Source organism: Euleptes europaea, chromosome 8 (assembly GCF_029931775.1).
Source record: "Euleptes europaea isolate rEulEur1 chromosome 8, rEulEur1.hap1, whole genome shotgun sequence".
In the NCBI taxonomy this organism is placed as follows: Eukaryota; Metazoa; Chordata; class Lepidosauria; order Squamata; family Sphaerodactylidae; genus Euleptes; species Euleptes europaea.
This window is the reverse complement of record NC_079319.1, coordinates 47,058,525-47,076,220: the sequence shown is the minus strand read 5'-3', so window position 1 is coordinate 47,076,220 and position 17,696 is coordinate 47,058,525. Positions and strand designations below refer to the sequence as shown.

General features: G+C 38.8%; 1 protein-coding gene across 4 annotated transcripts in view; it reads right to left on the bottom strand.

Annotated features, from left to right (window-relative positions):
- Positions 1 to 17,696, bottom strand: part of NOL4 (nucleolar protein 4) — a 156,700-nt gene that overhangs the window by 42,809 nt on the left and 96,195 nt on the right. For all 4 annotated transcript variants that reach the window (XM_056854337.1, XM_056854338.1, XM_056854340.1 and 1 more), the window contains exon 6: positions 2,534 to 2,817. In XM_056854337.1, the coding sequence (XP_056710315.1) occupies positions 2,534 to 2,817 (284 nt within the window). The remainder of the gene's footprint in view (positions 1 to 2,533; positions 2,818 to 17,696) is intronic.

The following is a 17,696-nucleotide window of genomic DNA, read 5'->3' as shown; positions in this document are numbered from 1 at the left end:
AGAAAAAGTCCACAAAAATAAAGGAATTCATAACTGGTTCTTATTGTCATTTTAAATAGGTTCTTGTCATTAAAATTGATTAAGATTATTTAATATCAAAATGAAAATAAGTCAGATTAGGAAATCAATGTGATACTCATTTTGATTGGTTTCAGTGGGTGGTGCATTTCTGGGTTCAATTCCCCTTCTCAACTAGAATGAAACTATCAGGAATTGTACCCCTCACACTCAACCTTACACATTCCAGGAAGATAGCAGAAAACACCCATGTTATATAGTTAGTAAAAATTGTAACTTTTAGATGGATACAGGGAATTATGCATTGGTATATGAGTGATCTTGTCCCTTGTTCACTGGGATCCTCAAGCAGGATGGTTGTTGGAATTTTTAAAATATAAAAATGGAGTGTGTGCCTGAGGAATCTACCTCCTGGCCTATTGTTTACCTCAATGTGCTCCATTTCTTTCACCATTTTTCTTCTAGCCTGGCTGACAGATTCTGGCTGGGAGAAAAAATTATTCAAACAACGGAGTGCAGCAAGGCAAGACAGTGGGAGGGCAGAAATGGCTCCTCTTGCCTGTGCACTCCAGTTGTGTTTAAATGTAAATTCTCCCTTTACATGAAAATGTCTACATTTGTGCATATTGGATCACCCATGGCTCCAGTGCATTTAAATACAACAATGACATCTGTGTATGTGTGTGTGTTAAGTGCCGTCAAGTCGCTTCCGACTCATGGCCATAGAGTTCAATTGCCAAAGCGGCCATTTTTCTCCAGGTGATCTGATCTCTATCAGCTGGAGATCAGTTGAATTAGCAGGAGATCTCCTGCTACTACCTGGCAGTTGGCAACCCTAGTGTGCATGCATACAAGCATGCCAACTCACTTTTTACTCTACTGGGGGGGGGGTGCTAAAGCCTCAGTCTCTACCTCTCCTTCAGTCTGCAAGTCAAACATACTCTCTATTGCTGGAGGGGCAAAATCTGGCATGTTTCCTCATTCCCCCCACATTCAGCACATGCAAGCAAAGCAATTTCTTTATCCGGTGCAGCCAGAGCTACTGAAAATGAAGACCCATGCTTATATAGATCCATATTGCCTCCTAATGCCGGTGACATAATGCAATAATTGGCATACAGTGGAAATGCTGTGTAGGGCTCCTGACAGGTACAAAATTTCTGAGGCCCAGGTTGCTCCGGGGGCACACACAAAAAAGGCAATCCATCTATCTAATTTTGCTCTTATGCAAGAGCATGGGAGCAGCTAGGACAAGGTCTATGGGTCTGGACCAATAGCTTAAAACTTGTGGTTTCAGTGCCAACTGGAGGCCCTGCTAGCAATCCAAAATTACTCCCTTTAATCTTTTGATTGACTTGAAATCATAGAAACAATTCTTATGAGCAAGAGAGATGTTAATAGGGTTGCCAGGTCCCTCTTGACCACCAGCGGGATATTTTTTGGGTGGAGCCTGAGGAGGGCGGGATTTGGGGAGGGGAGGGACTTCAATGCCATAGAGTCCAATTGCTAAAGTGGCCATTTTCTCCAGGTGAACTGATCTCTATCAGCTGGAGATCAGTTGCAAAAGCAGGGCATCTCCAGCTAGTACCTGGAGGATGGCAACCCTAGCAATTAAACTATGTTTTTAAGTTAAAGAAAAGGTTAAAGATTCTGGATTCCAGCTTTCCCGGTCCCTTAAGCTTTGGTTTTTTGCACTCTTGTGCAAAAGACAGCAACAGAATACAGTGGCATTCAATGAATTGTCAAGGTAATGTATATTGTATTTTGCTGACAGTTATTGCCCAGCATTAAAAGTCTTTGTGCCCAGTACTCAATTTCAGTGATAGGTAGATGTGCTAATCCAATAAGCAGCATGACACTTTAAAAAACTGGAGTTGTCAGCAATAACAGTAGAACAAATCAACAGAAGTATCCTATTGGATTAAATTAATGTCTACATTCTTCTTAAAATACACATTCATGACAAATTCTCTGCCATCAGACTAGCTATTTAATCAGCTGGATCTGTCATTACACAGGACCTTACTCTTTTCAAACCAATATAATAGGAATAGGACAAAAAAGATCTTAGAAAAGTTCCGCTTCTTGCCAGTTTTATTTCAGGCATGATCATGTATGCAGAACAGATTGTATAATATATAAATAGGAATGATGAACTTTAAAGTCAACTCTTTTCACTTGTTAACAGTATCCATATATAGTGAATAAGAGTGTGTGTGCATGTTTTATGTTATGTTAATCATTCAAAAGTGTGGTTTCACAATGTCTTCTTAAAATATTTCTTATCAGAAACTAAAAATCTGCAAAACATTTCAAGTGGGAAAATATTCATATTGGTAAGCATATTCAAATGCTTAAGAGAAATACACACTCTATGTCCCCAACCCAGCAGACACATCTAGGTGCCAACTGTTACTCTATTTCCCCACTTTACAAAGTCTGAACCTTCATAGTAAACTTTTCTCCTTTCTCAGGTGCGAACTTGTAATATCTTGTGAACATGGAAGCATCTTACCTTGCTTCCATTTTCTTTTGCCTCTTGTTCCATCTTAAGATCAGATACTAGGAGGTTCTTGTACTTGTTCTTTCCATCACTGCTTTGGTCATCTAACCTGTATTCTGAAGTCAGCTGAGCAGAGAAGGGGCTGTCACTCAGGTTCAGAGGCTGTTCATCCAGTTCCAGAGCAGTTTTGCCATTACTGTTGGTTTCTGCCATTTCTCTGCAGTGTGTTCCCCCTGAAGCATTCGAACTGTGTCCTGCAGTCTCATTTCCATTAAAACTCTCTGCAGCTGAATCATCTATGAAACATATGGATTTACATATTGTCAATGGCATGCCATAAAGAACATCTCTCTATACCTATTTAAAAAACAACCTTGTTTCAACTTACCCAGAATTGCCAACAATACAACTGAAAATCTTTGTATGACTGGTACCCACTACTAACAGATATATTAAGAATAATGAGTGAAATTTTCCCCAGACCAGACTGGCTAATACCTGGGCAGGGGAGGAAACCATCTTCCGATGTTGTTTATATATAAACGTATGTTTACAGAACACTATAAATTACAATTCTCTGTACATTTTGTGGAACAGTAAACTGTGTATGCCTAATTTCACCACAAGATTTAAAATGTAATTGTTTGTGAAGATTTCAGTGTATAATTTCTCCACAATGACACAAACAGCACCCACAAATATGTCTAAGTGTGGGTGCATCTGCTGTGATTCTGTTACCATATTGTTTCCATTAATATAGTTTATACTATCCTCTCCGATAATACAAAAACAAAAACATGAGATATATCCTATACCCATTCACATTTCACTTTATATATCTTATGCATTCAAAATAATTTTCATGGGAAAGGCTGTAAATATACTTTCCTCATATAAATATAGCCATATATTATCATAAAAGAATCAAAAGAAAAATAGTGTTTTAGCCATGATAGGCTCCCCCCCCCCCAGATGTTACCAAAGTAACTAATTCCCATGGTTTATACACTTCATTCTGGGGCAGTTGGTCTATTTTATGATAAAAAACAGCTTTTTTTCAAATCATAATGCTGTATCCTCAAAACTCAGTCACAAGCAGACCTTCTTTGTGAATAATTAAACTGACTATAATGAAGAATCGCTGAGAAATTTAATATCATGGGTATTCTAAATCACTTTTGCATTACTAATTCTTTTCTTTTTCTTAAAGTTAGTCAATGCCTGTGAGATTGTCTTCAATATTAATGGATTCTCAGTGGCCAGTTGATACCTTCACACTTTAAATTTCTGGGCACACTCAAACTATATTTTTGTTTTGTGTACAACTAAAAATATATAGCTGCAATTATATACATATGGACACATATATAAACATAAGCATCAAACTACTATATACCACAGTTAATATTAGTTACAACATCCTATCAGGTGTATATACTATAGCTAACCTAGTTAGCAGCCTTGTGTGTACACATTCATGGTCCAGGAATCTTTTAATTTATAAATGTTAAATCAGTAATTACAGTTTAAAGATTTGGTTCTCCAAACCCTTTCTAAAAATCCCCTCTTCTGATGAACTTATAGTAAAGAAACCTCAGTTTCAGCAATATATCTAACATGCTTTTCCAAACAAGTAATGATTTGTTTCTCCTACTAAGATAGAGTAACATCTGTATTCATTAACACTTCCTAAAATGCCAGCTGTAGAGGCATGGCTCTAGTATTATTTACAGCAAAATGTAATACTATGTGTGATATCAGTAATACTTTGTTGGCTATTTAATTGATCATTCAGTGATGGCTTGAACATAAATTTAGTGATGGCTTGAACATAAACCCTCTGTTGTTTCTAAATCAGTAATGATGAAAGCATTGCCAGGATTACTCCTTATGTTAATTTCTTGATTATGAAACTCAAAGTCAAACTTATGAAACTCACAGATCTTGTTTTGTTTTTGCCATCAATAATTGCCAAGGACCTTAGTAACAAAAAGAGTGTGGGATGTTGTAGCAACAAAGGAAGAGCTAGTGAGATAAGATGGCATGTGCATGGAATTTGTATCAGTTGAATTTCTGTGATTTTTATGGGTTTCATTCCAAAGCACTTGGTTTTCTCACTATACGGAATAAAAAACGTTTTTGTTTATCAGGCTTCTGCTGAGGAAAATTTGCCTTCTGTCCTCAGTACATTATTCAGGCAAACTTCATAAGAATAAAAATGAGTCCTAAACTAAGGGCACAGTATAGGATTGCCAAACTGTGTTTGGAAAATTCCTGAAGATGAGATGCCGTAGAGTCCACCAACCAAATCTGCCATTTTCTCCAGGGGGATGGATGTCTGTAGTCTGGCGATCAATTGTAATCTCTGGAGAACTCCAGGCCCTACTTGAGGTTGGCAACCCTAGCACCGGGTTTAAGAACTAGAGTTGACTGTTTCATTCCATTTGTGCTTTACAATCCTAGGCCTCCGTCCAAAGATGGCATGCACTACACAAGGCTGTGGACAAGTAGCAACCCAGGACAGCTGCAGGTACACTTTCCAGTCTGCCTTACTAAGCAAATGGGAATGTAAATTTATTTATGTGTTAATTAAATAATTAAATTATGGATGATTAATGTCAGGTGAATTCTGGCATTAAAGAGAACTGCTGTTAGGGCTTCCGGTGGTGCCGTTGGAGAGAGCACTCCATTTCCCCAGGTTGTCCTGGGAGAAATCCAAGTTTGCGTTATTTTTGGGGTACATAGATACCCCAATCCGACCCTTGCAAGTGGGTTGGAAAGCAGGAACTCCCTGCAGCCCGCAAACGCGGTTTGACCTCCTAGGTACTCTGAGGGGGCTTTTTTAAGCCCCTCGGAGTCCTAGACGCCGGTCCTGCGAGGGCACTAGGGAAGGACATCGCCAAAACGCAACTTTGGCAGCAAGCTCTACCCTCCACCGCCTTAATACCAACATAAGGACTACATAAAGAAAAGAACCTCACCTCTTGACACCTAAGTGAGTACAAAAGAACTCTTCGTCTACTTACTAGAAATTTGAACAGACGGGAGGCTGATAAGAATATTTCTGGGACCCCCACCCCTCCATAATCCGAACTGAAAAAGTTTGATCTGAGTTAGTCATCGGGATTAGCGACAGGAGCCTTATCGGATCGATCAGCCTAAACCATAACAAAGAGTCGGAAGGATACCTTTTAGACTGACAAGAATTATCACCAATGAGAGGTCCGAAGGAAGGGGAGGGTGATTTCTCTTCCTGATTTTCCGGCGAATTCCTGCCACGTTTGCAGTAAGGGAGTGCCTGGAACGGAAGACTCTCTATAACACCCTCTCTATCATTGGAACTAAAACAACAGGAAGTAGCCGCGGGACTGAATATCCGTCGCACTCGAGTTACTTTCAAATCATTCCTGAAGGAATAACCATCGAGAAGAGGCGATAGAAGGTCTGCAGCACTAGTAACTTCCTGTTTACTTCCTGATTAATCCGATCTAGAGTGACCGAAAAAACTCACTGGTATTTTAAAACTTTAAAATGCAATTTTAAAGCCAATTTCGACTCTTTTCAACCCGAAAAAATTACTAGGCTGATCTTTGAACTATCATCTTTTAACCAGCACCTTAAAGGCCCTGTCGGTGGACATGTATTTTACTAGCTTTTTTTGAATGTAAATGTCTCGACCCCGCTCTGGCTCACTACATAGCCCTGCCTATACTAAACTAAGGGACTCTTTACAAACCTCGACCATGGAAAAAAAGTTACAGGATATGCTAACTAAACAAACTGAGGCAACAAATAAACAGTTTGAACAGATGTCTGCACAGATGGCACAGTTGACTTCTATGATGACAAATCTTGGTCAAGCATCCCAAGCTATTAATCAGAAGTTGGATGTGGTCACTGGAGACTTGAAAGAAGTAAAAACTCAAATGATTGTTATGAAGACAGATATGCAAGCGATGGATGTATCAATTAAGAAAGTGATGGATGAGCACAAGGACACAAAGAAAAAATTAACAAGCCAAGAAAAACAGATTGAAACAATACAAGCGGATCAGATGGCGGCAAAAAATCAAATGGCAATGATGGAGATGAGAGTGAAAGAGACCAACCTTCGTATACGCAATTCTCCAGATATGATGGGAGATAATAAAGAATCTGCAATACCAAATTTGGCCTACTTATTTCAGATAGATGAACAAGAATTAAAACAAGCCATTAATAGAATATACAGGATACCACTACCTGCTAGAATGAGAAGATCTAAGCCAAGAGATTTGATGATAGTGTTCTATGACACCAGAGTTAAAGACAAGATTATGAAGATTCATTATGAAAATCCAGTGTCAGCAGGAGACTCCTCTCTTATACTACTGAAGGATATTCCAAGGCATCTACTTTCACAGAGGAATAACTACAAAGACTTTGTGTCTATACTGAAAGCTAATGGCATCAAATATCGTTGGATTATGCCACAAGGTTTGGCTTTCACCTATAAGGAAGTGAAAACGACAATTCTATCCCAAGCAGATGTGGGGAAATTTTTGAGAAAATATAAAATGGACCTTAAAGAATTACCTGGAGAGAAGGAGGAAGAAGAAGAGGAAGAAGAAGAGGTACAGGGTGCAGAAGGTGGTACTAAATTATAGACTTTTTATTTTGCTAAAAAATACTACATTATGGCAAAAGCAATTTCTTGGAATGTAAATGGACTGAATGAGAAAACTAAAAGGGCCAGAATCTTCAAATATCTACAGAAATATAAATACTCCCTAATTTGCCTACAAGAAACCCATATAGCTTCAAAGCATAAAAAATACTTGGAGAAACAGATGCTTGGACAAGCATTTATTGCTTCTGCTAAAACTAAAACAAAGGGAGTGGTAATCTATGCCCACCCCAGTCTCTGTCCAGAACTAGTATATAAAGACAATGAAGGAAGAATTGTAATTATCAGAACTAAAATATTGGGACAAAGGACAATAGTGGTTGGAATCTATGCACCCAATGAAGGGAAAAAATCCTTCTATGAAAAATTACATGACCTGATAACCCAGTACTCACAAGACCAAATTTTATTGATGGGCGACTTCAATGGAATTATTCTCCCATCTCTGGACAAAAAATCAAAAGCAAAAGATATCAATGATGGATGCTTGCCTAAAACTTTCTTTGCCATGGCTTCAGAATTAGAATTACAAGACATTTGGAGAACAATGAATACAACAGCTAAAGAATACACCTTTTATTCAGCAAGACACGATTCACACTCCAGAATCGATATGATATGGGCCAGTAAATCAATTTTCACGCAACTACGTAAAATTCATATTTTACCTAGAACTTTTTCTGATCACAATCCTGTTACCTTTGATTGGAACAATAAACAAGCATTTAGATGGCGAATGAACGATAAACTTTTAAAAGACAACCAGATACAAAAGGAATTACAGGTTTTAATGAAAGACTTTTTTGAAATTAACCTTAATGGGGAAACTTCTTTAAATACAGTTTGGGACGCATTCAAAGCTGTTCTGAGAGGTTTTATGATACAGAAACACTCGGCCTGGAAGAAGACTCAATTGCAATTTACAAACAACATACTTTGGAATTTACAAAATTTGGAGCAGAAATTGGTAATGGTAACACAGGAAGAGGAGAGAAGAGAAATTCAAATACAGATTTCTGCATCTAAACACCAATTAAATTTGGTAATAATGGAGGAAATGAATAAAAATCTGAAACTTGCTAAACAAAAGTATTTTGAATATGCAAATAAACCAGGAAATTTTTTAGCAACACAACTGAAGGACTCATTTCAAAAGAAGATTATAACAAAAATCCAAACTGCTAAAGGACCAGTTTATTCAACTTCAGAAATTCAGAAAGAATTTGTTTCATTTTACTCTAAGTTATATCAGAAAGAAAATACTCCAAAACAGAAAATAGACAAATTTCTAAACTCAATACAGATGAAAGCTTTGTCAATGACCCAGAGAGAATGTATTGAAGCTCCAGTAACAAGGGAAGAAATACAAGAAGCAATACTGAGACAAAAAACGGATAAAACACCTGGACCAGATGGAATTACTGCACTATTTTATAGAACTTTTAGTGACAATTTAGTTGGATTTTTTGGTTCACTTTACAATGCAATTTTGGACGAGGGAACATCCCCGGAGACTTGGTCACACGCATTTATATCACTGATACCCAAAGAAGGAAGAGATCCAGAAAAAACATCTAATTACAGACCTATATCGCTCCTAAATGTGGATTACAAAATTTTTGCTTCGGTTTTGGCATGTAGGATAAAGCAATTTATTAAGGATCTTATACATGAGGACCAAGCAGGTTTTATACCAGGAAGGCAAATAAAAGACAATGTAAGAATTTTACTAGATTCACTGGAATATTATGACCATAATATTCAACAAACTGCGGCTTTTGTATTTTTGGATGCAGAAAAAGGCTTTGATATGGTCTCTTGGAACTTTTTGAAACGGATTTTGGATAAATTGAATTTTGGAGATCGTTTTCAGAAAGGTATATCGGCTATTTACACCTCCCAACAAGCTAAAATTTTGGTTAATGAATCAATGTCAGATAACTGCCAAATCACGAAAGGGACTAGACAGGGATGTCCCTTGTCTCCACTTTTATTTTTGTTGGTGTTGGAACCGCTATGTGTGAAACTAAGAAGTATGGAGGACATCCGCGGGCTAAGAATTAAAAAACATGAATTTAAGTTGAGAGCATTCGCGGATGACCTACTGCTAATTTTGGAAAACCCAACACAGTCAATGAATATACTTCAGGAGACTTTGGATGATTTTGGAAAAGTATCAGGCTTTAAAGTGAATCAAGAAAAAACAAAGATAATATTTAAAAATTTATCGGAAATACAACAACAGGAATTTATATCATATACTGGCTGGGAGAAAGCTAACAAAGTTAAATACCTGGGAATTTGGATCACTGCAAAGAATAAAGATCTGTTAACCAACAATTACCTCAAGTTATGGGGTAAGATTAAAACTGATATGATTATATGGTCAAATAAAAAATTGTCATTAATGGGACGTATCTCAACGATCCAAATGAATGTCTTACCGAGGATGCTCTTCTTATTCCAAAATTTACCAATAATATCACAAACAAAATATTTTGAAACTTGGAGGAAAGACATTTCAAACTTCATCTGGCAAGGAAAAAAACCAAGGACTGCTTATAAATACTTGGTGGATCTAAAAACTAGAGGAGGTTTAGCACTGCCTAACTTTCAACTCTATGCTGAAGCGGTAGCTTTAGTATGGCTAAAAGACTGGATGAATTTGTCAAATGTACGTTTGCTAGACTTGGAAGGTTATAATAACTTAAGTGGATGGCATGGTTATTTGTGGTATGATAAAATTAAATTACAAGCAACATTCCGTAATCATATAATCAGGTCCTCTCTACTTCGTATTTGGATGAGATATAAACACATTTTGGAACCAGAAACACCGATGTGGATATCGCCCCAAGAAATGCTAACTTTGCGCCCACTTAGACCAGACAAATTTATTACTTATCAAGATCTAACTAATTGGGAAGGAAAGAAATGCTCACTAAAAGACTTTCAACTGCTTAAGGATGATTTACAATGGCTTCAATATTACCAAATCAAATCAGTTTTTGTACAAGATGCAAAAAAAGGTTTCTCTAAAGAAAAATCTCCTTTTCAAAGGATTCTACTAGACAATAATACAAAGCTGATTTCTAAAATGTATAATCTCCTTTTAACAATATACTGTGAGCAGGACACGATTAAACCAACTATGATCGATTGGGCTCAAAATGTGGGACATGATATTGTTTTAAATAAATGGGAAAGATTATGGTCTAAAGATTTAAAAGGAATAAAAGCACAGTCAGTGCGAGAAAACATCTATAAAATGATGTATAGATGGTATCTAACACCCAAGAAAATTGCAAAGATTTATAAAACGATGTCCCCTACTTGTTGGAAATGTAACAAAGAAATTGGTTCCTTTTATCACATGTGGTGGACCTGTGACAAAGCCAAAGACTTCTGGGACATGATTTATAACGAACTGAGATTAATACTACAAAAGAATATATCCAAAACACCAGAAATGATGTTATTGAGTATGATTCCAGACGACTTAGCAACACAAAGAACCTTTTTGATATATGCCACAACAGCTGCGAGACTGCTTTATGCAGCGAAATGGAAAGGGCTAGAAACTCCAGAGAAAAAAGACTGGATTGTTAAAATGTTTGAAGTGGCAGAAATGGCAAAACTCACAGCTATTCTAAATGAAGAAAATGACGTTCGGTTTTTGGGGGAATGGGGGGCGTGGATGCATTATTGTGAATATGAGTTAAAATTGGGAAGAATGGAAGAATATTTTCTAATCTGATCCAGAGGATTATTTTTGATTTTTTTTTTTATATTGAATAAGCATAATTATATTTACTAACAGATTATGGTTTTTTATATATGGTATTGATATTTTATCAAGATTAGATTACCTATGACGGGAGGAACTTTTTATTAAGAGGCAGATAGAGGTGATGGGGAAGTCAAAAAATTTTCCATTTCTTTTTTTTCTTTTTTCTTTTCTCTTTTTTATTATATGATATGGAATTATAACAACTTTAGGTTAGAATTGAAATTCGATATTGTTATAGATGTTGTTTAATGCAATGGAAAATTTCTATCATAAAACCCAATAAAATTTATATATAAAAAAAAAAAGAGAGAACTGCTGTTAGAACCTCGGTCAGCATGTGGTTGCAATGTATGAATAAGAAACATAAAGGAGACCTTTATGGAGTTAAAATTCTCACAAGCAAGTTTTAAAAGTTTCAATAGGCACATCAAATAGAAACTTGGTTCTTTCTGGCAGAATTATAAACACATCAGTTCTGATAAACAATAAAAGACATTCTACAGTGAAAAATCATCACGAGTACTTAACTGGAAAGCTCATATTAATGACTAAGAAGAAATAAATAAGAAGATCCAAGAAACTGTGAGGGGAGTGCTGTTAACAGAACACAACTTTCCTCCTTTCACCTCCTACTGTACTCCCTGAAACACGGCCCCTGGAGTTTGGGTAGGGTTGCCAGCCTCCAGGTGGGTGGGGGCATGTAGTTCCCCTGGAGTTCTAATTGATCTCCAAGCCACATGGATAAGTTCCTCTGAAGGAAATTGCAGCCTCAGAAGGCAGATTCGATGACATCCCATCTCTGCTGTGCTCCCTTCTCTTCCCCATACCTTTCCCTTCCCTGACACCACCCTCATATTTCGAGAAATTTCCCAAGATAGAGTTGGCAACCCTAGGCTCAGGACATCAGGAACAACTGGAGGATTACAGTGGAATGGGAAAATCAGTAAAAAATCTCCCCCTCTGCACCACAAAAGTGCCCTTGCTCCAGCAGAAAATTACTTGGGGATCCAACTGATGGTCTTTCACCATAAATACCAATTCAGCAAATATTCAATACACAGGCACATTCAATTGCATTAGAAAACTGAAAATAAGCAGAGGGTAACTCTTCCTTCCCAACAGTAAATCAGACAAAATGCAGGAGCTCTGTGACAAGTAAGAATCAGTGTAATGGGGAAGGGGGGTGCATGGCTCAATGGGAAAGCATCTGCTTTCCATGCAGGAGTCCCAGGTTCAAGTTTCAATACCTCCAGTTAAAAGGATCAGATAGTAGGCCATGTGAAAGACTCCTATGTGAGACCCTGGAGTAGTCAACAGTAACCTTAATGGAAGGATTGTCTGATTCAGTATAAGGCAGCTTCATGAATTCATGCAAGAGAAAACTGTTGATTCAGGATCAGAGATCAATCAGTTTGAAATCTCATGTAAAAGTGCTAAACCACTCCAATTTTCTGCAATACAAATTGCCCCAACCACCTGATATAAGCCCCAGTACAGGCAAAAAAAAGAAAAGAAAAGACAACCCGTCATTCATGTGTAAAATAAGCAAGGTGCCGGTTGTCATGGATCAACGGAGTTAAACCCTGCCCCATCATCACAATGATCTACAAACTGTTGCTGGGCTTTGTTGTCAAGTATTGTTTTCTGTTTAGCCACTGTAAAGTCCAAACGTCACCACAATATTATGTGTCACTATAAAATAACTCCTAGATTAATCAAACCTTATATTAACCATGTTAATAAATGGGGGAGGGAAAGAAAACAAGGGGTACTGGAAAGCTGCCACCACCACCACCCTCATCCCCAGAGTCTTTGTAGTTATGAAAAGCCACTGCCAAATTGAGAAAATCCGGGAGTAGAGGTTGGGGCAAAAAAAGGGGGTTGGGAGGGAGAAAAATTAGGATGATCTGGTGTAGTCTAGTGGTTAGAGTGTTCACCTTGGGTCACGGATTCAAATTCCCACTATTGACAGGACACTCTCTGATATAAACCTCTCACACACTCTGCAGACCTCCTCATCAACCCCACCCTCTGCCATGGAGGTTATCCTGCTGCTGCTGCTCCCCACTACACCTCCCTTCACTGTCCAATAATGAGCTGGCAAGAGATGTAGTGATAAGTGGGAGTGTTCAGATCATCTACTGACTTCAGTTCTTGCACAACACTCAGACTCATCTTTGGCTCCACCCCATCACCCTGTCAAACGGTTCTGTTTGTCTTTGCTGCTATAATCTGTGGGTGCAGACAGCCCAACCACTGCTCCCAAGATGATCAGGTGAGCAAACAAATTTGTCCTTGGCCAGCTGGTAAGTGGGCTTGTCCAAAAATCTAGCCCAAAGATCTCCAGGTATTTCTCAATCCAGAGCTGGCAACCATAAGTGCTGTCCATTGTACATGCTGCTACCCTGGTGCCCAAACCATTTTTTTTCCCAATCTGACATCTGCTGAAGCTACTTGAAAGCAGCGGTGGGGGGGAGGGAGAAGAAGAGTTGGTTTTTAATATGCTGACTTTCTCTACCACTTAAGGAAGAATCAAACCGGCTTACAATCACCTTCCCTTCCCCTCCTCACAACAGACACCCTGTAAGTTAGGTGGGGCTGAGAGTGTGTGACTAGCCCAGGGAAACCCAGCTGGCTTAATGTGTAGGAGTGGGGAAACAAATCCAGTTCATCAGATTAGCCTCTGCCACTTATGTGGAGGAGTGGGGAATCAAACCCGGTTCTCTAGAGCAGACTCCAACACTCCAAACCATTGCTCTTAACCACTACACTACGCTGGCTAAGGATATGGACAGCATTTATCCCTTTCAGGTATGAACAGTTTAAAAAGAGATCTCCCCTTGCCTCTGTCTGCTTGAGGGCTAGGGTTGCCAGCTCTGGGATGGGAAATACCTGGAAATTTTGGGGGTGGAGCCTGAGGAGGGCTGGGTTTGGGGAAGGGAGGTACTTCAGTGGAGTATAATACCATAGAGTCCACCTTCCAAAGAGGCCATTTTCTCCAGGTGAACTGATCTCTGCCACCTGGAGATTACTTGTAATAGCGGGAGATCTCCAGCCAGCACTTGGAGGTTATTTAATAATCAGAAAAAATCCACCTCTGGTGCTGGTATAATTATTGGAAGATATTACAGCACACTTGCTCAATGTTATTCTAATAAAAAAAAATTACTTGCATTGTTACATTGTTACATTTTGAAAACACTAAAAAAGAATAGACACTATTGATGGTTTAAAAAAATTTTTTTGATTAGAATAACATTGAGCAAGTGTGCTGTAGCACCTGGAGGTTGGCAAGCCTATTGAGGGCCCCAGGAAATAACTGAATATGGCAACTGGTTTCTAGTTTCAAAAATACTGTGCTTAATTCAAGGAGAATTCATGCGAGCTGAGGAGGGATCAGGGATACACTTATGTGAAAGTCTGCACTGAATACTCTTTTTTTTTAAATAATTTTTTATTTTCTTATTTAACACATCAACATACAAAACAATATCCAGTATTAAAGAATAGCAATAATACTAAAAAATAACGAATACTACCAAATTAACCATAAATTGACTTCCCCCTCTCCCTCTTCCGTCCAAAAATAAATCATATAAACTTTTGCTAACGGAACTAATCCCAATATTATTTTAATAAACATATTCTTATCCTATCTAACATCATTAAATCAGTACTAATATAAAATTAATAAAAGGTGTAAATAAGGGATTAGATCAAAAAGTATTCTTTAAATGGTCCCATTGAAAATTAAGTTTTCCCAAAAATATTAAACACATGGTTTAACAATTAAAATAAACAGTCAAAAATAAAAAACAAATAGGAACCATTGAGAGATATTTGTATATAATCAAAAAAGAAAAAATATTAAGTTCCCCTACACCTCCTCCATTTCTATTAAAGATTAAATATTTTATAAATCTTCCATTTAACCCTAACATTCATTTCAGACATATTATAATTCTAATAAATCAATATCATATATAGTTTCAAACATATTATAATTCTAGTAAATCAATATATGATTCTATTTCCATTTAAGCCAGTCCTTTTAACCAGTTCCTTTTAATCATATCGCCAAGAAAGACCAAACTCTTTTAAATTAGTCCCTTTGCCCGGAATTTTCAGCATTTCCTTCCTTTCTCCATTAACAGTAAGCGTCGAAGAACATCCTTGGAGGTTGTTAGTAAAGCTTCTTCTACGAATAGATGGTCTTCATAATAAATCCACGTTGCAATCTGTTCCATCCCAAATTCAAAGAGAAAGATTCTGGCAGCTCCAGTTTTTGTACTCGTTGGATCCTCCAAGCAAATATCGAACAGTTCATCAAGCAGGTTAAAGAGACCAAAGTCAAAATGACTCACATTCAATTCCATTGTTGTCAGCCGGATTATTACACTTTGCTTATTGAGGTTTTCCATTTCCTCTACAGAATTCTTCATCTCTCTTGACAAGTAGAGGCATTTCTTTAAGGTCTTCCTCATTCATTTTTTGAGTGATTGACTGGGTAAAAGTATTCATCATAATATCTTTAAGTTCTTCTGGTACCTCATTTATTTTCTGAGTCATTTTCTGGGTTAAGGTGTTCATCATAATGGTCATTTGATCCATCTGTATTGACATCTGCTCCTGTTGTTTTGACAGCTGTTCATACTGTTTTGTAGTTGTCTCATTTTGCTTAGCAAACATGTCTTGAATTCTTTTTTCCATATTTACTTCTTACAGGGGTTCTTAGAATTTAGATGTTGCAGGCAACACTGTATACACAGATAGTTGATTCTTTATTTCAGCGATTTTGGCAAGTCTTAAAAAGTGATTTTCCAGAGTGTGGGTAGATTAATAGTTCATGCTGAGTCTAATCGCTAAGATGTTCCCCAAGAAATCCTCAGAAAACAGCTAGAAAATAAGTTTTAAAATTTGAAGTACCATCAAGTTTTTTTTGGACACTCTAGGTCGGCAAACAAACAGGAAGTAGGAAGTCGGCAGGAAACTGTGCAGCCATGGACCTTCCGTTGTCCCCTTTCTGTAGTTTTTTAATGGTAAACCTTTTAGTTGGTGCACCAGGGGGATTCACTTCCGGTCTTATGTGCTTCTGTACTTTTCATCTCCCTGTTGTTGGCAGGCGTCTTGCAATGCAATAGTGTTGCTTCCTAGAGGTCTTCCGGCACTTCAAAGAAGATCTTGAGGACGTGGCAGGAGGATCTTCCCAGCCGGAAAAGGTAGCGTGACCAAGGGGAGGGAGGATTTTATTTCTCCCTTCCCTTCAAACGTCACAAACTCTGATTGGTACTTGCCACGTCTGTCAGAAAGTTCACTTGTTTAGTCTACCCCCAGATCAACTTGATAGAGTCCTTGCCACTTTATCTGATATCTTATATTAGCAAAAAAGTTTTTAAACGATGGGGGGGGGAGAGTGCGGAGTTCCCAGTTAATTCTGCCAATCAATTCAACCTTCTATTCCCGGTAAGATCAAAAGAATTCTTACTACTCACTTAGATTTCAGAGGGTGAGGTTTTTCTTCATTAAAACAGTTCATAAGATGGTTATAGGTAATGGAGGTCCAAGTCTAATGCCAAAGAAAACGCTTGTGGCAATGCAATCTCCTCTCGATGCCAGCGGGGACAAACATCCACACCTCTGGGGGGCTTAAAAAAGCTCCCTCGGAGAGTATGGGAGTCACACCGCTTTCTTCGGGCTGCAGAGGAATTCCTGCGTCCCGGTCCACTATTTAGGACCGGGTTGGTGTGCTAAAAGCACACCAATTCAAAGCGTTTCTTGGATTCCCTTGGGAGCTCTCCCTAGGGACGACTGCTTGGGACCAGCTCGTTACCGGAAGTCCCCCACTGAATACTCTTGATACATAGTCTACATGTAGATAGCCTAGTTCAGGGGTCCCCAACCTTTTTGAGCCTGTGGTAGGGTTCCCATTTGCCAGTGTATGGCAGGCAATTGCCCATCAATTAATGGACCTGCCTGCCAGCCCTCAGCTGACTGGCAGGGGGAAGCAGGCCAGCTGAAGGGGGGGGTATCCACCTGCATGCATGGCAGGGCAGTGCACGGCAAAATAATGTCCCTTCTGGGTTTTCCCCGGAAGTGATGGGGATGCTCTAGCACACCCATTAAAAAATCCTCTATGGAAACAATAGAGGTTTTGGAGGAATGTGCTAGAGTGTCCCTGTCACTTCCAGGGTAAACGTGGAAGGGAAATTAGTGCTCATATGCTCTGTGCGCGCACTAATAACTCTCCTCCCACCACTACAAGGAAGCTCCCGCCAGTGGTAAGTGGGGACCTGGCAACCCTAGCCAGTGGGCACCTTTGGAATTTGTGGGTGCAGCCACAAAATGGCTTCCACAAAACTTCTGCTGCAGGAGATGGAGCCAGCCACAAAATGGCTGACACAGTGAAGATTAAGCAATGGTTTTAAAAATCTGAACAGCCAATCAGATCTCCAGTGGTCAATCAGAACCTTTGTTGGTAAAAAACCCACGTGGCCCTGCCCACTTTGGCGAGCACCAGGAAAGGTGTCGGCGGGCGCCATAGCACCCATGGGCACCATTAGGGTTGCCAGCACCAGGCTGGAAATCCCTGGAAATTTTGTGATGGAGTCTGAGGAAGGCAGGGTTTGGGGAGGGGGAGGCCTCAGCTGGATAAATACCATAGCGTCTACCCTCCAAAGCAGCCATTTTCTCCAGGGGGACAGATCTCTGTGTCTGGAGTT